At 35.8% G+C, this 26,334-nt stretch overlaps 2 protein-coding genes across 3 annotated transcripts in view; both read left to right on the forward strand.

Annotated features, from left to right (window-relative positions):
* Window positions 1-205: 205 nt before the first annotated feature.
* On the forward strand, window positions 206-3,023 carry LOC104596462 (uncharacterized). The gene is made up of 5 exons (XM_010257637.2): window positions 206-704; window positions 847-927; window positions 2,237-2,423; window positions 2,552-2,647; window positions 2,742-3,023. Exons 1-5 carry the CDS (start codon window positions 612-614, stop codon window positions 2,891-2,893), a joined length of 609 nt encoding a protein of 202 aa, XP_010255939.1. The 5' UTR covers window positions 206-611; the 3' UTR covers window positions 2,894-3,023.
* A 4,985-nt stretch (window positions 3,024-8,008) lies between these two features.
* Window positions 8,009-26,334, forward strand: part of SCY2 (SecY protein transport family protein) — a 37,089-nt gene continuing 18,763 nt past the window's right edge. The window contains exons 1-9 of one of the 2 annotated variants that reach the window (XM_010257636.3): window positions 8,009-8,199; window positions 10,573-11,097; window positions 11,531-11,619; window positions 13,863-13,942; window positions 14,065-14,154; window positions 18,813-18,904; window positions 21,401-21,484; window positions 23,395-23,536; window positions 23,788-23,904. In XM_010257636.3, the coding sequence (XP_010255938.1) occupies window positions 8,127-8,199; window positions 10,573-11,097; window positions 11,531-11,619; window positions 13,863-13,942; window positions 14,065-14,154; window positions 18,813-18,904; window positions 21,401-21,484; window positions 23,395-23,536; window positions 23,788-23,904 (1,292 nt within the window). In that variant the 5' untranslated portion in view covers window positions 8,009-8,126. The remainder of the gene's footprint in view (window positions 8,200-10,572; window positions 11,098-11,530; window positions 11,620-13,862; window positions 13,943-14,064; window positions 14,155-18,812; window positions 18,905-21,400; window positions 21,485-23,394; window positions 23,537-23,787; window positions 23,905-26,334) is intronic. The other variant, XM_010257635.3, reaches the window with a different exon arrangement.

Here is a 26,334-nt window from a genome sequence, read left to right on the forward strand (position 1 = left end):
AATTATGATATATCTAAAATTCAATTAATTAATATGAAGAAAAAATTTTCATATGCTATTTAATTAGTAGTATATATATAATAGAATAAAATGATAAAACAAAATTTGTGTAGCCGGCCTCATATAATTGCGCTATGGGACAAGGGAAGGCTTAGTTGATGAAGAATTGATGATAATGAATAATACAAAACATGTTTTTCTGTTCATTCATAGCATTAATTGAGTGACTTGCATATAATGCACGTACTCACTCATTCTCAAAAAATATAATGCATGTATAATTGGTCTCGACTCTAAGAAAGGAGGAGGGGTAATTTAGTCAGTTTGCTCAGACACGGAAAAAACGAGGAGAATCCAAACGTACAAGGACTGGCACGTAAATATTGTGCTGAATCAAGGTCAAACTTAAAGCTAATCCCTGTTCCTTTCCTGTACTCACTCCTCAGTGTCTCCGTTTCCCCACGTTACTATAATTGGCTACGTTGCAGGTCAGAACTTGGAGCTCAACAGCCTCTCTCTAGCTCGTATAGTCGTATATTGCTTGAACGAGGAAAGAAGAAGAAAGAGCTCTCTCTCTCTCTCTCTCTTTCTCTCTCAATACGAATACTCAAATGGCGTTTCTGGCGGAATCCGGCGACGTTTGTGTGCAGGAGGCGATGGCGTGGCTACCCGCCCACGTTTTTGACTCTGCTTGCGAACCGAAGGTCTCTCGTCCAGAATCCAAACCCACTACTATTTATATATTTGTTATTATTACTGAATCTTCTTCATCTGTGATATGTTACATGAAATTCATTCCACTGAATCCGTTTTTGTTGTTTGGGATTTCAATTTTCATTTCCCCAGGAACTTTTGGGCCGTCAATACCACCACCATCATTATCATCATCGTCGTCTCAACAACACTTACGCAAGCCCTCTTCCTCGGGTACTCTTTTCTTCATCTTCATGTACTTACTTTCCACTGGGGGAGAGAGAGAGGTTCTCTCCGTTGGGAAGCGTTTTTTTTTATGATTTTGAGAGGGGGAAACTTGGTCATTGAAATTTTGGTTCCCGGAAAGTTTATTTTTACGTGTATCACTGTCCATCTTCTACATGGATAAATAATTTTTCTATTTGGGGAAGATTTCTAACACTTGAATGGATAAAAAATACTTCTTTTAATAATAGATTTTTATAGTTAAAATGGTTATTACCTAGTAAATAAAAGAACATGGGTAAATGCACTTACCCGGATAAGTATTCCCCTAAAAAAAACTCACCCAGGTAATTGCATTTACCCGGATAAATAACTTACCAAAAAAAGAACAAAGCCTAAAACCGCTAAGCTAGAAGTAGAATGTAGATGATAGAGATTTTCCCCAATTTTCCTGCTATTATTTTCTCTCCATTTAAGGGGAATTCAAATTGTATACAGTTCTACTGGGCCAATTATGATACACCACCTCAGATCCTTTGATGTGCACCAATCATGATGACTTGGCGCAACATAACAGGCATAAGCATCCTCCGGTTGGTTTCCTCCTGATTTAATTGTACACCAAAATCCGTCTATACACCTCAGATCCTATAATGCATGTATAGGCATAAGCATCTTCTGGTTTTTTTCCCATTCATTTCAACTTTGAAGGCTATAAATAGAAATTGCTATAAACCCAGTCAAAAGAATCTTCTTCAAATGACACGACCAGCTTAACTGTTAATAGCATAAACGCGCGCCAGCAAAGAGTAACGGATTTGTTTTCATTGAATACCAATCTGGCAATCTTACCTCTCCTTTTGTACTAGTTAGAAAATGAAAGACATGAATTATCCAGCTATAAATATATTTATGATTGTGATTATGATTAGAGCCTAGAGGGATAACATTTGGTATGCCACTTTGTAACTATTAGTGCTCACCTTAAAAGTCTTAGGGCCCATTTGGTTTGCGGTTCCAATTGTAATAATCCATTCCTAGCCTCCTGCCTGTGGTTCAAATAGCTAGGGATCTGATTCCGATTCGATCCAAACCCTATTCCCATGAATCGATGGAACAGACCCCTCCCTATATATATATTCCATCCCACACACATACAGCATGAATGATTCTACTTTTTCATTATTGAAAATTTTCAAACACGGAGCTTTGGGAAAAGCATGCAGTAACTACCCAGGAAAAATATGGGTAATTAATCACTCAATTAAGTACTGATGGAGGTTTTTCATGTGATGATCGATCGACATTTGTTCATCAGAATCACAGCTCAAAATCGGAGTCAAAACGGCAACCAAGACCAAGACCACCGAGATATCCAATAAACGGTGCATCTGGAGGACCCGGAATGCAGGCCATCTTTCTAGACTCTAGGCAAAGGTCATGCGGCACTGGGGTTTTCCTCCCTCCTTGGGCTGGTACCAACTTCCAACCAACCAAGAAGCCAGGTACGTAACTTCCGAGTTCCGACCAAACAAGAGCCTAACCACGGTACCTTAGCTGATCGGAAACATACAAGTCCTTAGCTCTGAATTAAATTTGATTTGTAATTTAATTTATCAATTATGCCCCGCAGCGTGTTCGCCTGTTCTTCTCCCATCTCGCGTTGTGCAAGCTCTTAACCTCAATGTGCATGCATTAGCCTGTTCCCAAATCACACCCCAACGACGAGGTTAGTACTGTTTTCTTAATTTCTTGGGCTCTTCTCTTTCTCTCTTTCACACTTTTGGATGAATTTTCTCGTTGACGATCAGAATTGTTTGCAGATGTAAACAGTACCTTAGTCTTAGACAATGACCGGAGTCGTCGCAATTCAGTTTGCAATAAAAACTGCAACGGTTCATCTCAGTGCTGTGTCTCCGCCCAATCTCGCAGCTCTTCGCCGGAGATATTTCTTCCAAAGGAATGGACTTACTAGACTTGGAAAAAAAATATCAAAAATAAAGAAGATGAAGAAATGCTCCTTCTCTTCTTACTTCACTATTGATATTGATAATGTAATGTAAACATGTTAATTACCATTGATTCAATAATAATAGTAGTAAACGATGCCCTTACTATACCCGACGTGATTGGTAATTTGGTACGGTTCGATTTGGATCCATATATACAGTGGTATTTAGGTACCTGTGGATTAATTTGCATGTCGAATTGGTTGCGTGTACGGGTTCCTGACTAGCTCGGCTCGGTTCAGTTAGTTTCGAACAAAGCTCAAGCCCAATTTATAGGCTTGTTTGTTAATCGATTTGAGCTTGAATTTAATAAAACTCAGCTCGTAAGGTTTAGTAAATAGTTCGAATAGCTACATAATAATAATAATAATAATAATAATAATAATAATAATAATAATAATAATAATGATGATGATGATGATGATAATAATGATATAATTATAAAAAATAATATATCTAATAAAAATGATATAATATTTTTATTTTTATATATAATAATAATTAATTATTATAATTCTTATTTTTTAAATATCAAATAAAAATATATATATATATATTTTTTTTTATTTTTAAAAAATATTTTTCTTAAGTCAAGCTCAAGCTTACGAGCTTTTGGCTCAAGCTAAGCTCGAGCTCAAGGTTCTAGCTCGAACTGAACTCGAGCCTCATACTACCTTGGCAAGCTGAGCTTGAATAGCTAACTATTCGACTTGGCTCGCCTCGAGTCCACCCCTAGTTGCATGTGTAGGTGCATCATTCCCATTTGACGAGATTTGTTATATGAATTGTTAATAATACTATAACTAACGGTAATTAGTAATGCTAATTAGTAAAATTATTATTAAATTATCATAATTGTTATAATTATCGGTTAAGTACTTTAACAAATATTTATAATTATTGCAATTGTTATAATTATTACTATTCAGGAAAGTGTGTCAAGTTAGTTCCCGAACTTTAAAATGTGTCACCTTGAACTTTCAAATTGTGTGTTTAATTAATAGGTCCTTACCATTAGTTGTTCCTTAGTTAACATTGTCACGTGACATAAGGTGCGTATCAAATAATTTCAAAATGGAAAAATTACCTAGAGATGTAAAACAGGCCATGCTAGACTAGCATGGCATGACCCATGAGTTGTCCTGGATCGTGCCTCCTCCCTTGGGATATTTTGGGGGTTTGGCTCGGCATGGCCCACGGCCAAGGCCCGCATAGATCTATGTCGTGCTGTGTTAGGCTAGTCTATGGATCGGACCAAAGCTATTTATTTTAAAAAAAATGAGAAAAAACTTAAAATTTTAATTTTGTATGAACTTTGATGTATACAATTGCTTATATATACAATAATTAAATAAAATTGAAAAAAATTGTTTATTTTATTAATATATTATATAATTGTAATTTATATAATATAACACATATATAAATATTATATATATAATATTAATATATGGGTCGTGCCAGCCCACGAGCCACGGGCGGCACGACATGATAATGCAGGTCATGCCGGTCCAGCCCGACCCATACAATTATGCTGTGCTATGGCATGGCCCATAGACCATCGAGCCAGGTCGGCTCAAAATCATGCTAGGCCACAAGTGGCACAACCTAATTTGCACCTCTAAAATTACCTTTTATGATATTTTTCTGACCATTTTACTCATTTTCGTCTAAGTGTTAAAAAAAGGGAAAGAAGGGTTTTGAAATCTGATAGGTGATTGTCCAATTATAGTTGATCGTTGAACAGGGGAGCAGGAGCTTGAACAGTTGATTAGTGTCTGGTTTCATAGCTCTTTTCCCCTTTCCTTCTTCTAACACTCAAACGAAATAGGTAAAATGGTCAAAAAAACATCATAAAGGGGTAATTTTGTTATTTTGAAGTTATTTAATGACACCTAATGTCAATTGACGTTGTTGACTACCGGTAGGGACCTATTAGACACAATTTAAAAGTTCAGGGTACTATTAGAGATATGTTTTGAAGTTTGGAGACTGACTTGACACAACCTCCAAAGTTGAGGGTACTGTTCAAGAATTTTCCCTCATATAATTATCAATAATTATACTGAAATTATTGGTTAATACTATCAGCGAAATTATAGTAATAGCCTTTGAAATAATTGTTATTTATCTATGGAAAAAAACGTACCATAACTCCTCTTATGTCCCTTAGTTAGAACTGCAAGTTTAGAACAGTAAACAAACAAATCCTAGTACATCCAGAATTCAAGTAAGTCTACATATACCACATTGGCTCTCAAATTTTAACTCAATTCCTAAACAACTCTAAAGAACTTGTAAAAATTATAGTTTTCAACCAACTTTGCTTACCAAGCAATTATATAAAGAAATTTTTAGTTACAATATCGATGGAAAGATCACAAAACTCAAAATCACGTTTATATTTTTTCTTTTTTGTTGGAGGTCCACCGCTGTCTAGCATAAGATTTTATCATTGCACCAAACATGCAATGGCCCCTCCCTTCCTTTCTTCAATCTATAATATTATTTCTTGTTCCTTCTCCAAATAAAAGTTTTTTCAGTTAACACTTAGCAATCAAGAAAAAAATAATGTGCACTGCAGAATTTTTTTAAATCTGTAACCGCTAAGCTCCTTTAAGATACATGCCCAAAAGAATATCAACATCTCGATCTCCTCCTTTCAATGACCTACCAAGAGAATGAAAAATCACCCATCCTTTTACTATCATGTCTTTCTAGTGGTATCACGGGGTGAGCAAATGGATATATTCTACCTAGGAGTCAACCTTGAACCAGTCTTGAACCGGTGCTACCATATAGAGTATGGTTCCAAATTATTGGAACCGACCCCCACCCAAGTTGATTTGAGGGTCTAGGTGTTTATCCAACTCAAATCGGTCTTGGTGAAATTAAACTTGCCTTGAAATAAATAAAAAAAGAAAGAAAAAACTTTGAAAATGTGAAGATTCAAACCTAAACACTCATAGTTACAAACCCACTTCACCATTGAGTCACTTAAGTGATCTAGCCATTTTTCTTTAATTTAATATTTGAATGTGTATAATAAGTATCGCAAAAGGAAATATTTACAAACAATAAATTATAATATTGATGAGTTTTGACATGTATATTAACATACTACTACTACTACTACTATTACTAGCCAAACTTTGGCATGTCTTGGCTCAACTTGACTAAAATACTATCAAGTTCAAGTTCAAACTTGAGATTGACTTGAACTATATTTTTCGATTCGAGCTCGGTTTCATTAAATATTGGGTGAGCTCGAGTTCAGCTCAAAAGTTAAAAAATGAATATATTTTATATTATACATATGATATATTTTTTATAATTTATAGTATATTCTTATATTATATATAGAATATAAAAATATATTTTATATTCTATATAGGTGTGTATGTATGTAAGGTTCGACTATGATGCCGGAAAGACATGATACCATAAAAACTTACAACCAGCCAACCTGCATCATAAAAATAATAACCAATAAGGTGGGTTTTCATCAAATTCATGAGAGATTGTGATTGGTCAAAGCTTTTTTTGTATCATGTCTTTTCGACATCATAGATTTCCCCATGTATGTATGTACATATGTATGTTGTATGTATTCATGCATGCATGCATGCATGTACATACACATATATGTGTTAATCAAGTCAAACTCACGACCTTTTGAGCCAAACTTTTTATTAGTTGAGCTCAAATAACTAATCTAGCTTACACCAAGGTTCGAACTCAATTAGAATCAAAGTCAAATCAAGCCTAATCAAACTCAAGCCTGAATTGTTCAATTAGAACTCAATTTGATTGCAGTTTTAGTTTTAGGTTCTGCCTTGGAATCGAACCAAAACAACCCATGCTCATCCCTAACCACAATTAGTGCCTATTTGATTTCACTTCGAACAAGTATTTTTTTATAAGTACTTAATAAAAGTGTTGGAACCACACATTAAGTGTAAAATAAGTACTTGTGGGTATTTGGTAAAAAAGTACAAAAAATACTTATTTGATAAAGAATTACTTATTAAAAAACGCCACTTGAGAGTTGCCTTTTTTATAAGTACTTGTTAATAAGTGGACTTGTGAAAATTTTGGGACTAAAAAGACCATGTTTATTTTTTTAAATACCTGGAATACCCCCATCTCTCCTTAAACCCCATTCTTCCTCACTCGAATAGGGTCGAGCATACTAGCGGCAGCACCTTCCTTGGGAGCCATCGATGACCGTCGAACGAGCTACAAACTTGCTGGCGACCAGGTTGGTTTCACGTTTGCACTTGTTGTCTACATATGTTCTTGAATATTTTGGTTTTTTTTTTTGAGATTTTAAATGCTTGAAACCCTCTTTACCAGGTTTGGTTTTTTGGGGCGATTCCGGCATTCTCATTGTGCTTTCGTCGGCAACACACGGGTCAGCCATCCTCCTCCCTCGTCTTTGTTTTAAAACTATTTTTAGTACAATATTTTGATTAAAACCAATGTACAATCAAGCTACTTATGGAGAAAGTAGCTTACCAAACATCCCCACCCCAATAAGTGCTTAAAAACATAATAAGTGATTGGGCAAGTGGGTCACCAAACAACCTTAAGTGATTGTTAAAATAAGTACTTCTAAAAAGTACTTGTGCAACAAGTACTTCTTTTAACAACCACTTAATCATCAAACAAGGCCTTAAAGCCATAGAGATTGAATAGGTTTGACAATAGACTTGATTGTGGAAGATATGTTTGGTTTGGGAGAAAGTAAGAAAAAAAAAACAAAAAGAAAATTAGACAAAAAAATAAGAAAGGAACAAACAGATAAGGGAAAATTGTTAAGGCATTTCAAAATATTTCTTTAGAACTTTCCCTCCACTTTTATTTATCTCTTGTTTTTTATTTCTCTTGTTCTCTTATCTTGCTTTTTGTCGGAAAAAGGGAGGGACACTTTAGTAATTATCTTTACGGTCAAATCCGTTAATGGAAAAAGGGTAAAGCGCTGAAATCTGAAATTTCAGGGGACTTCGTCTTAAAATAAAGTTCAGGGGGAGGGGATAAAGTATCCCTATCACAAGTACCAGGGTGGTGGCCTGTAATTTACCTTTTTATTTCTTTTCTCTTCTCGATAGGCAGCCTGAGCAGTTGGATTGAACATTCGCCTGGCAGTTCTCGGCTACAAAACTCAAGGAGAGACTCTCCCTCGCCTTCTTTGTCATTATGGAGGCAATCTCTTTGAGCTCGCATCATTTCAATGCTCATCTATTTAGAAGAAAGCCATTCATGGTTCGATGTGAGTGTTTCCTTTCTATTCTTGTTCTTCCTCTTATGCAAATTGATTACTTTGAACTCATTTGCTCTAGTTCGTAGTTTCGTTTAGCTTTTAAACTAAACCCTATTGTGGCATCTCTGTCTTCCCACTTGCATTTCAGTGGTGCTATGCTTGTTCGAATAGGTCTTTAATGATTCAATAGCATTTTAACCGACTCACACTCATTAGCAGGATATTTTTAAGGGTTCATTTTTATTGTTGTTCTGGTGTACGGTAGCGGACATGTCCTGTCTTTGATTATGATAGACTTGACTGAATTGCGCAAGAACAATTTCAGCATCCTGCCTTTTCTAGTTATTTATGATGATTCTTCTTACTTAACAAGGTTTATCTATTTTATGGTAATTTTGCAAGTTTTATTAGTTTTTTGTTGTTTTTCTTCTCTTGTAAGTAAGAAGAATTATGTGCTACGTTAACAAGGTTTATTGGGTCACTCCGAAGTACGACATTATTCTTGCTACGTTACTTTATCAGTTGATCTTATAATTCCTACTTGCCTGAGTTAAGAGTTATCCGAATTTTAGTGTGAACTTACAAATCTTGTTTGTTTCATGTTATTATGTGCAAAGTTCTGAATTATTGGGTTCAACAGCCAGCCTTCTGCCAAAGTTCAGACAAACTCCTAGTCATGGTTGAAGAATCGATGGCAAAACTCAAAAGGACCTGTTTTGGTGTTTTAGAAGTATTATGCTTTTCTGCACAGAATATTTTAATGCCCTCTTTTTATTTTGGATATTTTCCTATACCTTTTCCCCTAAATCCTAATACGTAGAATAAAGGAATATTATCTTTTCTTTTCCTTTATTTTCTAAATGATGAGTTGGTGGGGATAGGGAAGTAGGATGACTGGTTAAAATGAGGTCAATTTACTCATTGTTTCCACTTGAATATTATTTAGTTGAGGAAATAAAAAGGACCAAAAATATTGTAGCTTTGTTTAAAGGTGTCCTCAACTAGATGAAGAGTAAAAGAAACATAGAGGCTAAAAGAAATAGCATGGATTAATGCTGAGTTGACTACTTTGATTTTTCTCACACAATGGAAACTCTCGGTTTCCCATGTCTACAAGTGCAAGTCATGCCAAACTCTTCGGAACAATGTAGTTAATGGTTTAAAAGGCAGAGATTTGAGGCAAGGCTCTAGAATATCTCAAAGCCTCATGGGATCTCATTCTTTCAAGAAAATGAGAAAAAGGTGAGAAAGTATACAGAAAAGACTATATATATGTATATATATTTTTTATATAAGAAGGAATTAATCATCATAAAAAATGAGGAGTATAAAGTACCAAGAACCTTAAAAAAGATAAAAAAATAATTGCATTCATATAAATCCTTCAAGACTATTTGTATAACTTAAAAGCAATACTTCAAATGAGTTCTAAAACTCCTAATTATTTAAATGAATCACAAATATACAAGGAAAACTCAGAATTGGTTATTAATTTAGTTTTATGATACTTTGCTTCAATGAATGTATGAAATGCAAGTTTTTTAGTAAGGGAAAATCTATGATAACGGAAAGACATGGTACCAAAAGAGCTTTGACCAATCAAAGCCCACCTGTGTATTTTGATAAAAACCATCTGATTGGTTAACATGTTTATGATGCCGGTTGATTGGTCACAAGTTTTTTGGATATGATGTCTTTCTAGTAACATAGTCGAACCCTTTTAATAAATATATGACATACATGTTCTTGACATAAGGCATCTCAAGGTGTGAGGCATGTTCCTTATACCTTTTAGGTATGAGCCTCAGGGCACAAGCCTCACATGCCTTCTAAAGTACCAATATACTTTACATGTCAAAGAGGAAGATGTGCAATAATGCAAAGTATGGAGTATGGACAAGCAGCCCTTCAAGATACACCTAAACACACACACATACACCCAAATGCTGCCAGTATACAAAAAATCCTCGTAGTCCCCAACTTAGCTAGATCACCCACCACTGGATTCATCTGTCCAGAAATCCATCTAATATGAACCTGTGTTCCTTTCAATCTCAATGAGAAGATGTGCCACATGTCCGTAGTATTACATTGATCAACTCAATCCTTTACAAAAAAGTCTTTTATTTATTTATTTTTTGTGGTTGTCATGCGTTAACCGTTAATATGTTGTAGTCATTCATGGTTAAATGCTTCATATCATTGTAGATTGTGTGTACGGTTTCCTGTTGCCTTTGCATTTTATAACCATCAATATAAAGGACCATTTGGTTTATCATCTTTAATAGCCCTAGTCCATATGCTTAGATAAAACATCAACTTAGTTGTTATCATTTATAATCCTTTTTGGGTTTCATTTGTAACTTTGCCCCTGATGTACAGGTGGAATGGTTGAACACAATCTCCATGGGTATCATCCATCATTTGCTGGGACCTACTCTTCCATAGTGACCAAGTCATCATGTTCTCTCAGAAGGCATGCCATGTTGTTGAATGGCCACCTAGCATCAAATTTGAATAGAAAAATTTCAGTATATTGTTCAAAGAATCTCCGAAATAATTCCTTGAATATTAAGGCAAGATCAATGGAGTCTTTACATGTTGGTTCTATTTCACCAGGAGCTGATGATGGAACAGATGTGACAATTTCACATAATGATGCCAATGACCATGCGACTTTGCAAACCAAACCTAAGATGTTCAGAAACAGATTTTTGAATTTTGTTCGTCTGGGTTCTGTTGTCAATGGTGCTGCAGAATCTTTTTTTAAGAGTGAAATACGTCGAAGATTATTTGTAACAGCTGTATTAATAGTAATCAGTCGTGTTGGCTATTTTATTCCATTACCTGGCTTTGACAGACGGTTGATACCTCAGGACTACCTTAGCTTTGTTTCTGGTTCTGTTGGTAAGTCTTGGTTATGCATATTTTCTTTGGATGCCCGATTAGATCCAAATATTTGTATTCTGAATTGATAAGACGAACATTTCCTATCTATTTGTTATTCCTTATCTGTTAGCAAGGTACAAGTTCAAATTCTTTATTTCATTTAAATGGGTTGGCCAAGGGTTGTAGGATAAACAAATATCTTTTGAAATAATTAGGTTCCATTCTAAATACATTGATCAATTATGGTTGATTTTGTAAATATTCTGTATAACTTTAGAACCATGGTTAGAAAACATTGTGAAGCATATTGCATATATGTATCAAATAACATTACAGGAAAAATGTAACCTAAATTACCTTTGGTTTGTATACCATGCCTTGTTGTTGACAAATACCCTTGGTGACGAGCTTGGTGATTTTTGGTTTGTATACTATGCCTGGTTTTTGACAGATGAGCTTGGTGATTTTTCTGCGGAGCTTAAGCTTTCACTTTTCCAGCTTGGAATCAGTCCTCAAATAGCAGCATCAATTGTTATGCAGGTTCATAACACTTTTTCCGTTTTTATGCAACTTTCTTAATTGGATGGTTCTACTATTGGTTTTTCTTTGGTTTTATTTCTCTATTATAAATAATTGCTGTCCATGGTGCTTTTCAGTGCCATAGTTCACATGGCTCAGATGATATATTTAATTACTCAGATTACTAGTTTAAAATTGGATTAAGAGTAAACCACATTTTGGTGCATGTCATGTTTGTTTTCTTTGATGTTCAAGTCAGAATGCACAGTAGACTTTCAAAACTTGTATGACAATATGGACCCCAGATACTAGGTCTGATTGCAAACTGAAATAAAGGAGGGAGAACTAAGGTAGCAGGAGATCTGCTCAAGAATAGCTAATTTTCTACAGAATATATATAAAATCGCACACAACAAAATGCTCTTTTCCAAGCACTAAAGGAGGGAGAACTAATATGGGTTGTTTCTGTTCTATCCGTTTTCCACAGTCAGTATCTATGTTTTGCTAATAGAGAAGACAACTCCGTTGTGAGGAGGTGATTGAGCTACTTCTCATTAGAGTCATTAAGTGGGCTCCGTATTTGGAGATATTTAGAGACGTATCAATGGGTTTTCTTCTTAGAGATTGGCATTTGATGTTTCACTTCTGCCCAGCTAAGCTTGTGACTGCTCTTGAGCCCCCCAACCCCCAATACAAAAAAGAAGATAAGTAATTAAAAGAAAGAAGAGAAATGAAAAAAATAAAAAAAATCTATGCTCAACTTTTACAGGTGTTTATCAGGAATCCAATTGAGTAAGTTTTGAAGGGCTGTTGTTTGGTTTAATGGTGAAATCTCAGGGTAACAAGCATGAGACTTGAGAGTTTGAGTCTGAAAATAGCTACAGTGTACAAAGAAAAGTCACAAGTTAGGTCTATACTCGGTCTACTCCTTCCAAGACCCCAGATAGCCAGGACCATCATTGGGTAATCCGGTAATGACACTTCTTGCTTCAGGGATGGCAGAGAGTAGGTCTCATTGATTTATTTGGAATCTACGAGGAATGGTAATTCATCTAGGGTGCAGCTTCTTTCCTTCCAAAATTTTAGGCTGTCTTTATCTTTGGGCCTTGACAGGATCATTGTTCAACAAGACTCTTGGACTGTAATTAGTCAATGGGAGATTACTTTTCCTGTTTGTGGAGATTTTATTGTCTCCTTTAGAGAGGTCAGATCCTTGGAACCCAGACTGAATCCCTCATATTGCTGGGTGTTAAGCATAGTTGTCAAGGCGACGCCTAGGTGACAAGGCGCCCTTTGAGGCTCGCCTCGCCTAATCGCCAAGCAGTTTTGCACTATGTATTGTAAAATACTTTTTTATTCTTTATTTTTTGACATTATAATTATAAAATAGGCACTATTAAACTAAAATATTTATTTTGTGTGTTTATATACTAATTCGTTTTTATTATTTTCTTATTTGTTAGGATTTAATCTATACAAACATTGCTAAATGCTGTATTGAACCCTCAAAGACTTTAAAACCTGAACCAAAAAGGAAGAACTTAAAATTTTGTCTAATCAACACATTTTCTACTACTACTACTACTTTTTCTTTTCTTCTTTTCCTATAACAAAAATAAGGGTTCAGTCCCTATATTTTTTGAATTTTCCTTTCCTTCTTGTTTTTCTTCTCATGAATATGTTGATTTTCTATACTTTAACATGAACTCTATACTTTTCTTATGAAAATTATGAATAATTATTAAGGAAATATGGCTATGGTACCTAGGGAACTACCCTAGGATCTATGTTTTCTATATAAAAAATCCATGGCGCCTAGGCGACTAGGTGACAAGGCGCCCCCCTGACGCCCAGCCTCACCTTGGCACCTTGAAACCAATGGTGCTAAGATCTGCAAACTCAGTTGGACATAATGTTGTTGGAGATGGAATGAGGCAGACTTAATTTTATTGAGGTCTTATACTGTTGGTTTGGGTGGTTTCTATCATTCCATTTCCAGGCCTCCATTTTTCTATCATTGATTTCTTGCTGTCCAAACCTCCAATACCATTTATTGGCATTGATATTTTAATACTTATTAACATTATTTTGAGCAATTTCTTGTTATTCAAACCTCCAGTACCATTTATTGGCGTTGATATTTTAATACTTATTAACATTATTTTGGGCAATTTCTTGCTGTCCAAACTTCCAGTATCATTGTATTCCTTGAGTTCTTTGCATGTATAACACCTTTAAGCAGAAATTGTGAATCTCATATGCAGGTGCTTTGTCATGTTGTACCTTCACTAGTGAAGCTGCGGAAAGAAGGTTTAGATGGCCATGAGAAGATTAAGAGTTATATGTGTGTCTAGTTTATTCATCTCAAGCAGTGAGACGATTCCTACCATTCGTTTTCACTCTATCATGTCTTTGCTCAATATGTTGTGATGGTTCCCAACCCTTTGATTTGGTTTTCCATTTCAGATGGTGGATCTCACTTGGGTTTGCGATATTGGAAGCACTCATCCTTGCTTGTTACTCACTTCCATATTCAATCTATGCAGCTAGTCACAGGTAGTTATTGTATTAACAGTCTTAAGTTCAATAATTTTCTTGTATTTAGGAAAATGTTTTCTGACTTGATTCAATTCTTGGAAATACAACTTAGTACTACTATTTTTTTTGTCAGTAAAGAATGAGAACTTGGTTCCTTCTATTGATCAACAATTTGTATACCGTCTAAAAACACATGAATTGCTGAGTCACTTGCATTATTCCCAGTTATCACATTGTTACATGAATTGCTGTATTGGCTTGCCATTAAATGTTTGCATCTGAATAATTGATGAGTTATTACGTCCACAATTGCCTATCTTAACAGACCCCTGATTCTAGAGTTTGAATTCCACATCCTTCTGACCTTTTCACCACAAAAGTCTTTCTTTGAGACATTTTCTTCTAGTGACTCAAGGCTTTCCCATATAAAAGGATCATGGCATTCAGTTATTCCTGGAGTGTGCTTGTTTGCATGGGAAGCAGTAATAAATGGAAAAATCAATACATGTGACAAAGGTTTAGAGTATTGATACACCCGATACGCAAAAACAAGAGTATCGGGTGTTTCAATACCACAAAACATTATTTTTTTAGTTTTTTTACCCAAAATTGGTCAAGGGTCGGTTTTAGGCCTGCCTACCCCCTGAAAATGTCCAAAATTCCAAACCCCCTGTATTTAGATATTGGTGGCTTGCTGATACAATACGATACACCTGATACGGGGCTTAACATGCCAATACTTTAAACCTTGCATGTGACAAATTATAAAGGGAGAAGGGATCAACAAAAGTGCCTTCTAAATTCTAATATCATCCTGGATGTGCATAACATATCTACAGGAGGTTGAATCAGCCTCACATTAAGTTTTGCACTGCAAGGAGTCTTAAAAACTGTGGTACTTTTTTCTTGGACTAATTGGTTTGGTGTGGGTGGACCCAGGAGGGTTGATAGAGCTTCTTTAGCAGTGGAAGCTGGTTGGTTTGGGGGCTCAGGGAAAGCTTTGTTGGAAACTAATCATCCATGGGATGTATGGAAAGAGAGGAATAACTAAGTCTTTGAAGGCAAGAATGCTTTCTTTTGAGGTAAAGCCTTGGATACTTTTGGATTAGGTGATGGGGTGGATGCTTTCCTTGATGAATCCTATCCTTCCTGCAGAGCTGGCCGCTGGGGGGTTTGAGCACAAAGGGGAGAGTGGTATAGGAGTTACTTTCCATGGCTGTCTTTTGGTGTGTGTGCGTGGGGAGAGGAATTATTGGATTTTTGAAAACAAATACTTGGAGGACTAAACAGTTCTGGGCAGAATTAAGGGAAAGCTTTGCTCCTGGTTGTCAGTATAGAGTACGGCAGATTTTTTGATAGAGATGTGTTATTTTCTTGTTAATTGCTTGCTAACAGAAAATTTTCTAGTCATAATGGTATGGATGTACTTGGTCTGGTTTATATATATTTTTTGTTTATAATACAATACAATACCTTTTGACAAAAAATAAAAAAAGAATGCCTCTATTAGAGGTTGTGTGCGGTTAGGCGCAACAAAAGTGCTAGACTTCCAAACACCTGAGGCACATGGTGCAAGGTGAGGCATATGCCTAAATGAAGTAAGGCACAGCTTTTCAAAAAATTAAGAGAAAAAGCTTGGCATATAAGAATTTTCATGTCTGGATTTTATATCAAATAAAAAGCACATAAATCTCTATAACGACATACATAAGAATCCATAACCATATTTAATGAAAATCAGTGATGATTCAATATCTATGAAATGCCATAATCCAAATACATAGAAGACATACAAATCCACTAGGCATGAAGAAGGTCAAAATTAAAGTCTAAAAGTTTCATAATAACCATATAATAAGTAAATCATAGAAGAGGCATAGGAGTGTAGCCCCTGTTTTAGGTAGGAAAAGAAGAACAGGACTGTTGTTTCAGTGGATCCTTCAGTTGAAAAAAGGAAAATTATATATACTCGTTACAGTAAGGATCATACCAAAGTATTTCCAGCATTCAATAATTCAAGCCCTATTTTACCTAGATAAAGCCAGGATATCATAGTTGTCAAGGCACCTGCCTAGGCGACAAAAATGACAAGGCGAGTGCCTTTTATAGTATCATTTGTATTGTTGTATATTATTAATGTATGTGTTAATACATTTTATTATATGTTATATATCATTATACTTTGTTTTAATGTTTTATTATTGAAATTTAAAAGATCAAAGGGTTTTGAGGAGAGAAAAAGAAAGAAAGAAAGAAATGAAAGAGGAAAGAAAGAATAGAATAATAAAGTCTTTTTTTTTCTATTCTCTCTCTAATTAAATAAAACAGAAACTCCATCCATGTTTTTTTTTTCTATTTTACTTTCCATCTTGAATATTTATCATATAAAGTTAATAACCTTCTTTAGCTGCTAATTAATATGAATTTACTCTATTAAATACTTATTGTAGTAGTATTATTTTTGAAAATAATGAAATTAATATATGTAAAAGATTTTTATCTTTTAGATGTGAAGATTTGCCACATTTTTAGAGGAAATTTAATGTTCTTAATAAAGAGAATTGCTATTTTTTCAATTAACATACATGTTGAATGGTATATAAAACTAGGAAACTAGTCAAAAGTCAGTTTTTTTTATATTATAAAATTTTTATCGCCTAGGCAATGCCTAGGCGCCTGCTTAGGTGACCCAGTGTCGCCCAGAATTGCCTAGATGCCTTGAAAACTATGCAGGATATGGCTGGACATGACATCGGATATGAAATTTACACTAACATTTTGAAGTATTTGACATGATATGATACCTGTGTACAGGTATCTGAGTATCATAATTCAAGCCTATGAAATTCATCAACGTTTTTCTTTCTCCTAGACTCCTAGTTGCATCATTTCAAGGAGCTAGTGTTATGTTGGATAGCTTCTATTCCTAATCTTTGCAGGTTGGGGTTCGTGCCTCTTCCAAGGCTGATTGTACTCTTCTTTTTGTTCTCTTTAATAAAAGTATTTATTCATTCATCAAAAAATCTTTGCAGGTTGGGGTGTTTACAGAGGTGGAGGGCTGGATTTTTGGCCCATATATACAAGGGAGTTGATGAGGGTGGGCCTTAGCACAACGATTGGGTTGCTCCATTGCGACCTGGGTGACCAGAAATTTTGGAAACAACCTCTCTGTATGTACAGGGGTAAGGTTGCGTACATCTGTCCCTCCCCAGACCCTTCATTGGCAGAAGCCTCGTGCATTGGGCTGCTCATTTATATATATAAGGGAGTTGATCTCTTGATTTTGGTTGCAGTTCACCTTGTTTTAGGTTTATTTAGAAGTTAATAAACCATTAGAAAGGTGTAAAACACATTAGAATATAATAAAAAGGAAATCATTCTCTTGGATTGCCTTGCACCTCAGCCCAGGCACACCTTTTAAAACACTGCCTGTTCTTTGTAAATTGTTGGGCCCTAGCAACAGAGGAGTTCAAGAGTGTACCCTTTTCTGGTATGTAGGGAAATCTGGTGGGGATTCTACATTCCTCCCCTCCATATTCCCATTCTTAGGAAGCCCCAATTTCTGAAATAGTTGGCCTGCCGTTAATGCACTTTGATGTAAGTGCTCATGGGAGGTCCAACCAGTACTGGGGGGAGTATTTCTGACAACACGAGTGCCATCATTTGGGCCTACAGTGGGCCAATTGAAGATGTGGATACAACAAAAGCTGAAGTACTGCTTACAGGTTGAAGGATAGCTAAAATGCATAATATGTGCACCTAACCATTATAGCTGTAATATTTCTGATGGGAGATGAAATGCCGTTTTTTGTATATTGGCAGCTCTTTATGACTTTACCTGTTTATTTTTTTAGAGGATGGGGTTGTTAATAATCTCTTTATATATATTCAAGTGCTTCTTATATGTACACCTTTTGCATTTATTAATATTTTTGGTAATAAAATAAAATTTATTAAAAGGAAAAAAGAAATTAAACAGGAGAGTGACCATAAGTCACTCAAGAGAGAAAAAGGAAAACAGAACATCAAAACCCATACAATCACTCCAAGCTGACCAAGCCTAAAAAAAACCAACAAAAAGACAACAAAACACAAATCTCCAAAGCCAAAACCCCTTAGGAACAAACAACCCTAGACAACAGCTCTAACACCAAAGCCAACAAAGATATAACCATAACAGAACCTACTTGTATCATTTTTTCTGTTAAGTGCATTTAAAAAAAGTTTGCATTTCGATGTTCTGACTAGTTTTCTGCAACCCATGTGGTTTATTTACTTATGTGATGGTACAAGTAGAGAAATGCACTTTTTAATAATTAGTACTAAAATAGTCAGCTTGAACCACTTTAATGTTGGTCTGGTTTCTTATATTAGTTTATTATTCATCAAGAAGTAGATTCAGTAGCTGTGTATTGTTCCATTCAATAGTTTGTTATGTGTTGGTCTCATTAGAACAATTACTTCCTCATGGCTGGTTTAACCTAATTACCTTTTAGCTTCCATAGGATGGTTGTGATAACTTTGGTTAATTGTCTAGATCTCTTCTCTTTCCGCTCCCACTTTTTTCTTTTTATTTATTAAGATTCCACTCCATTGTGTATCCATTTTTCAACCACCTTAGAGATGGTAATTTATGTCAATGCTTTATTACTCTAAAAAATTTATTTTGTTTGCAGACTCAAGCATGTGATAGTGACAACATTTTTATTGGTCTGCGGTGCAATGACCATGACGTGGATTTGTGATAAAATATCAGACTCTGGATTTGGTAATATTCTCTGATATTGGTTTATTTGCCAAATGGTGCTAATGTAATCATAAGCATCTGTTTTGTGGATGACAATGGTCATATTGCAATTTCTAGCTACTGATGCTTAATAGTCTCGGTATAATTTTTCTGTTAATTTGATATTCTTAGACCTTCCTCACTTTTGTTCCTAGAAATATCTTTAATTTTCCCCAAGAGCTTTATCTTTTTACTTGAATACAAGTATCTTGTGTGTGAGAAAATTATTCAGTTGAGAATCTTGAGATCAAGGTAAAAATTGATACAAATCAGTAAATCCATATTTTTTTATCATAATAGAAATTCATTAAAAATCAAGAATGCACAAAATGTATATGAAGGAAAACAAAACAAAACGGAAGAAAGAAAAAAAAAAGAGGTGAGATTATAGTCATTAAAACTGAACTTTGCTTCTATTGATCCTGTGATAAATCAATAGCTGATAGGTTAGCCAGGAAGGTTTCTTGTGACCAATGGAAACTTCTTTACAACATAGGGGCTGGGATTTCATATTTTGGTCTATGCTTTCTTCTTTTCTCTTGGAGGGGCCTTCTTTTATATGCCAGTTTATTGGTATGGGTCCTGTTCTTTTCTTAAGCTTATTTAATAAAGCTTCTTTTGATACCAATCAAAGTAAAAATGACACATATACAAATAAGTTCAAAGAAAAGAAAGAAATAGAGGAAATCTCAACAACTGTCAAAAAGAGAAAGCAGTTCTGTCCTGCATTTGTACCAGATTGCTATACATGCATCCAGCCTCTCAAAAATTCAACACTGAACATACCAACCCATGGCACAAAACAACCCTTGCCTAGATGCAGTAACCCCCCTAGATCCTCCCTGAGGCACAAATTGTTAAAAAATCTGCAGAGGCAGTGTCCATATTTACTCTTGAACAAAGAAAAGCAATGTTCTAGAAACCCATAGACAAAATGATATAACAACAAAGTGATGGTTATTCTCACTGCTTATAATGACTTCTGCTCAAATCAACACCCTCTAGATTAAGGCTTGTTGAATTGAAGCCTTATTCTCAAATATTTGCTATGTGAATCCTGTCTCACCATTGAACTTAATCAAAAGTCACACAACAATTCTGGGTTCATGTTCATACAGGTTTTGCTAAATGTTTTTATGCCTGCTGCCTACCTGACACAGCCCTCCTTTATCCAGGCTTGGGGCCGGCAGTATCCAATATTTCCCCATATGTGCATCAAAAGATAGTCTCAGAAGACTCCCTATCTATCCTTTGTTACATCTGTTTTTGGGTTCTTTTTCCAGAACAGGAGGTGTTTCCCCAAAAGTCCTTTGCTTTGGGTCTTCTTCACTGAACTTGAGTGACCCTAAAACCCTAGGAGGGGGGGGGGGAGAAATGTTGAAGCCTTTGTGGAAAATAAAGTGAAATAAGGATTGAAAATTTAATTATATTGCTGCCACAATAAGACTCCAAACTCAATGAAACAAAGAAAACAGACCAAACTAAACAACCAAACCAAAAGAAACCACCATATCAGTCCACCAGCAAACCCAAACAACAGACTTTTTAACCAATGACAACAAATAAACCAGACCCCCAAACCCAACCAATGATGACACATGCACACACCCCTTTGCTGATAGCATATTGGTCTTCTCAGGTATTTGGTAGGAGAGGCAAGGTGCTATGGCAATTGGTTCCAGGTGCTCTATCTTGGTCTATATGGTTAGAGCACAATAAAAGAGATTTTGATCAATCAAAGCTCGGAGATAGCAGACTGAAGGAATTCATTGATTTAAGGCTAGATCAGTTTGCAATTCAACGGGAGGAAATTCTTTTCGATAATATTATAAGAGTTAATAGTTGCCATATCTTATACTCGTGTCAGTGAAAGCTGAAGACTGGAATTATTCTTTTTGTAATTACCTTTGAGGGAAACCTTTTGAGTAATACAAATCTTACTTATTTATAAAAAAATAAGATTATTAAAACTGACTTCAGAAGGTGTAATTTTCTTTCCTAATTTAATAAAATCCTTTCTGGTGCTGATAAAAAACTGACTCAGAAGGAACAATAATCCTTTTGTCTAGTTCTCAAGTTGTATCCACCAGGCTTGAGAAAAGTATGGCCTTGGATTTTTTGCATACAGCTTCCTTTTTATTTGATATAGAGAGTTACAGCTCCCAAAGAAATGCAGGTGTTCAATTATATGTAGATCCATGGTTACTATATATTGTTTCCTAATCAGGAAATGGGTATATTAGAGGAGAAAGAAAACAAAGCAGTGCTGTCCAATCATGTGCTTTGTAGCTGTTAGATTTCATGCTAAGAAGTGTTCAGATACCTTAATTTTGTGTCTCTAGAATGTTTGCTTCAAACAATGACAACATTATGCAATTTATTTGAATGGCTTTCTGGTGAATCATATTCATTCTTTTATATTATATGATGGCATGGTAATAATATTTCCCCCTTTCTGATTGGTAATGCATGCTTTAGGTCAAGGGTCGTCCCTGATAATATGTGCTGGAATATTGACTGGCTACACGGATACTTTGTACAAGATGTTGTCTCAACTCTCAGGTTCTCATCGTCGGTTTCAACTTTTCCCTGTTATACAACAATTGTTTGGAGAAATAAATACTAGAGTTATTCATATCTACCCTTTTCCCTTTAGGATTTTCTGAATGATGTGGATTTCCTTTACTCAAATAATGGGTCTGTTTACTGGAATGGCTGGAGAAATGCATTCATCCTCTTCGTATTGCTCTCATACTCTTGCATATTTGTTAGCATAGTGGATAAGGATGCCAAACAAATAGGTTCTGTTCTGTAAGAGATCTTTTATTGTTATTAAAAGCAAATTTTGTTAAAGTAAAAGGGAATTAGACATGGAGCACATTGGACCAACAGCCAAAGAATGAGGGCAAGGATAGAAGGCCACCCTGCCAACCCAGAACCCCATACATGAACCACCTTTTTCCAAAAGGATCAATCAAACACAAGAAGGAACAAGGGATCAACCATCCACCCCACTAAAAAGAAAACCAAAGCCATATAAATCTTGAAACATAATCCATTCAGAAGATGAAATACCACTCAAGTGAACCCTTTTAAGAAAAATCACAGATCAGCAAAACCCTGCATCACTGAACAGCACTGCCAAAGACCAACAACCAAATTAGAAATGTGAAAAACCAAATAACCCAAACTCCCCTTGCTCCACCAATCAACCTCTGCCATTAAGATTTGTCCCTTCTGCTTGGCCCGTACCTCTCATGCTCTTGGAGACATCTCTAATTTTTCACCGCTCTTCCCCTCAGGAGAGCTTGGTTCTAGCATAACCCACCTGAGCTGTTCAGATTCTTTGGGCGGCCCCTCAGAAAGACCACCATCAACTTGCTTATGACTTGACAAGGTCACCTCAGGACCTTCCAAATTCTCTTTGAAAGTGGCTGTTACAACTTCCTCATTGCCCTGAAAAATGCTGCCCAGGGACTTCACTACATAAGCAGAGTGTCTTGCTGCCACCTGAACAGCACCGGATAAGAGCAAAAAGGCCTCATTGAGTTAGAATATTAGCTTGATTGGAACCACCCTTTGAAACCTCGGCAGCCTTGGAGAGACAGCTTGGACCTCAAATTAGTATCCTCTCTTCCATAGCCACTACAACTTCTTTGTACCTATCACCTGACACTCTCGTTGACCCTTCGGTAACAGGGTGTCAGAGGTTAGTTGGAGGTGTCCCCAGACAGAGGACAAGATCAGAGTGGACCAATTTCACCACTGGAGGAATGAATCCCAGGTTGTCTGATGCTGATCTTTCTTCTGCTTTGGTCCCTTGAATCCCTTTCCCCATGAAGAACATCACAGAAGTTTGGCCACCATTCCTCACCCTCCAAGCTCAAAGTTGGTTATCCATTGGATCCAAACTATGGAGATCTTTTATGTCATTAATATGGATGCAATGATAAGAGGCTGAAGCACTGTAGTTAGATGAGATCCCAATAGAGATAAGATTGTTCATGACTCAACAATCCCTAGTGGGAATGCCATTGCACTCAACTTTGATATTCAGTGGCAAATCCTGGCTCCTCTGGTATTAGGATAATGTATTCAGGACAGGTGATGGCTGATGCTTGTGGAGAGTCCAGTGGGTTTAGGGGATTCAGCAAGAACATGTTGGTATCACTTTTATAAGGGACTTTACCATCTATCTCTGTGGTCCATGTGAGTTCAAATTGGAAGGACATTCCTAGATTGTGATTGATCAGATGAGGGACAGATCCAGTGGGCCTAGGAGTCTCAGCTACCAATTAAAAGAGATGTGGGCTCTGATTGCCAAATTGAACCCACCCAGATCCACCAATGTATTCTTTGACTGTTGCAATGGACATATAACTTATACTATGGCAATTATGGTTCTTTCTTACGACATTCTGTACCATCACTGTTTGGCTGCTTGTACTTTATCTATATTTGCCATATTGCAGGAAGTGTTGTGAGTTGGTGGCCGTACATTCTTGTGGTACTTGGTGTTTTCACTGTAGTTACCATGTGGGCAGTTGTGGTAACGGAGGGTTGCAGAAAGATAAAGTTGCAATATTATGCTTTCAAACTTGCTTCTGCTGCAAGGTCAATTTCTAATCATTGTTATCCTGATATTCAAAGTGGGGTTGTTTCTTGGCAAGCTACAAGCCTGCTAATTTTTCTCATATGACTCCATAAAATTTCATTAGATGATTTTTAAAGAAAATGTTTTTATTTTCTTGTTATTTGGTTCATATAATGCATTATGTTATCTTACTGTTGTACTTTCTAATAGTTGATTGAAACATGATATGCACATACTGATACTTATCAATGTCATTTGGTATTATGGGCAGAGATGACTCTCCAATTACTGAGGTGGAACCTTATATCCCTTTCAACATTAATCCATCAGGAATGCAGCCTGTTCTCACCACTACTTATCTCTTGGCATTTCCAAGCATCCTTGCAAGGTTATTCTCCCAACAGTTAGTTTATACATGTTTATCTTTTCACCTTTAGGATACATAAATAGCAGAGGATTTTCAATTGAAAGTCTATCTACCTGACTTGCATAGGTTTAAACTCTGCCCAGTATAACTCCAAGCAATGTCTACTAAGGTTGGATCCAGGTTAGAAGTGCCCAACCCCCACCCAAAAAAAATGTCACCTTAACCAGAAAAATTGAACAGAAAAAAGAAACCAATCAACCATTTTAAAACAGAACCCTGATAATCAACCTGGATTTCCTCATAATTGGGTTGAGAATTTCAACCTGATGACCTGGTCTCATACATGGCATCCCTATACCATCATAATTTTTAAGTTTCAAACATTTATAATTACAGCATTTCATTTTATTTTTGAAATATCAATCATACTCTAGACGTTCTGTATAGAAAAGTTCCAGTAGGTCATGAAAATGTCAAAGAATTTCAGCTTGGCTTGGTGCATCTCAATTTGACTGATCTGACTCAATCATGGGACAAGTTTGGATTGAGAATCAAATCTTTTCTTGGGCTTCAATTATCAAATTACAAGTCAGACTTAGGTCAGATAGGGTTTTGATTGAGGGTTCAGGCAATTCTTTCCAACCAAAGCCCAATAATACATATTCAATTTGCTTATGCAATCGTGGGATTTCTTTGACCTATATACAAGATGAGATCATGAAAATGTTTGTCTAGTAGTGAGTCATTGTGGGCCCTACCATGTCTGTAGCCTGGTTTTTAAGCCACTGAGGTGAGGCTAGGTGATAGGGGGTGCCTTGTCCCCTAGCCGCCTAGGCAGGCACCTAGGCCTTGCCTAGGTGATGGTTTTTTTTTTTTTTGTCCGAATAAAAATCATGAATTTAGGGTAATACCCTTGGTTCCATAGCAACAGCAACCATCTTTGACTATTAATTGTCTATAATCTTCATAAGAAAATTTATAATCTTCATTTAAAGCATAGAAAATCAACATATTCATGAAAAAATTGAAGAAAGAAAAGAAATTTCAGGAAATAGTTGGGCTGAGCTTCTATTTTTTTTCCTAGGAAAATATGTGTTTTGGACAAAATTTTGAGTTCTTCCATGCCTATTAGTTCAGATTTTGAAGTCTTCGAGAGTTCAAGATAGTATACTTGATTGAACCCTAACAAATAAGAAAAATAATAAAAAGAAACTAGTATTTTAACTCAAATTGAATAATTTAGTTTAATAATGTCTGTTTTATTTTTATAATCTCAAAAAAAGTTAAGAATATAAAAGTATCCTAGAGGTGGCCTCTATTTTATATGATAAGTGGGTTGTTCATGTATCATTTGGTGTAGTAATAACAGACATGCCTTTGCTGGGTTATTTGTTTTTTCGTTTAATTGATAACAGCATATTTGTGCTGGATGGTCACAAAAAATTGTTGTGACTTTGTGAACTCATGAAAACCAAATCACCTAGGCATGCACTCACTAGGTGATTTGGTTTATCCTTAGACTTGTAGCATGTTTGGATTTTTTTAGAGGCTCAGAAAGCATTATGATTATGTGAACTCATTACTCCACATGTTAGGCTACCTTTGTATTTCTTGATATTTTCAGTAAGGTAGTGGATTCTAGAGGTAGTCTCCCTTTTATCATATAACGGGTAGTTCATGTATCACTTGTGGTAGCAAGTAGCAACAACAAGCATGCACTCACTGGGTAAGTTCATCTTTCATTTGATTGATAAAATGTTTATATTTACTAATTGAAACCAAATCACCTAGGCATGCACTTGCAAGGTAATTTGGTTTTAAGTTTGATTATTAGCATGTTTGTGACTTATTGGATGATGAAGAAAGTGTTGTGACCATGTGAACTCATCGGAATCAAATCACCTAGGCATGCATCCACTGGGTGATTTGGTTTTTCATTTGATTGATTGTAGTTTAGTGTTTTATTGGAAGGCAACAGGAAAGTATTGTGACCATATGAACACACCATAACACATGTTAGGCAACCTTGGCATATCTTGCTTGTCATAGTAAGGTGGTAGACCTTAGAGGTACTCTCTATTTTTTCATATGTTAGTGGGTTGTTATTGTATCATTTGGGGTAGGGAAATGGTATGCACTCATTAGGCATTTTGATTATTAGCATGTTTGTGTTTTATTGTAGGATTACAAGAAAGTGTTGTGACCATGTGAAATCATCAAAACCAAATCACCTAGGCATGCACTCATTCAGTGGTTTGGTTATTTGTTTGATTAATAGCATGCTTATGTTTTGTTAGAGGATAACAAGTGTTGCGACTATGTGAACACATCAAAACCAAATCACCTACACGCACTCGCTGAGTGATTTGTTTTTTCATTTGATTGATAGTGTTATATTTTATTGGAAGATCAAAAGAAAGTGTTGTGACCATGCAAGCTCATTTCTCCTCA

Source organism: Nelumbo nucifera, chromosome 1, assembly GCF_055504915.1.
Source record: "Nelumbo nucifera cultivar China Antique chromosome 1, China Antique-T2T, whole genome shotgun sequence".
Lineage (NCBI taxonomy): Eukaryota > Viridiplantae > Streptophyta > Magnoliopsida > Proteales > Nelumbonaceae > Nelumbo > Nelumbo nucifera.

What these genes read in the sequence shown, in the direction of transcription:
- LOC104596462 (XM_010257637.2), top strand. Translation starts at nt 612, where the DNA reads ATGGCGTTTCTGGCGGAATCCGGCGACGTTTGTGTGCAGGAGGCGATG. An exon ending in ACGCAAGCCCTCTTCCTCGG is followed by an intron (nt 928 to 2,236) that starts GTACTCTTTTCT and finishes TTTGTTCATCAG; the next exon opens with AATCACAGCTCAAAATCGGA. An exon ending in CCAACCAACCAAGAAGCCAG is followed by an intron (nt 2,424 to 2,551) that starts GTACGTAACTTC and finishes TATGCCCCGCAG; the next exon opens with CGTGTTCGCCTGTTCTTCTC.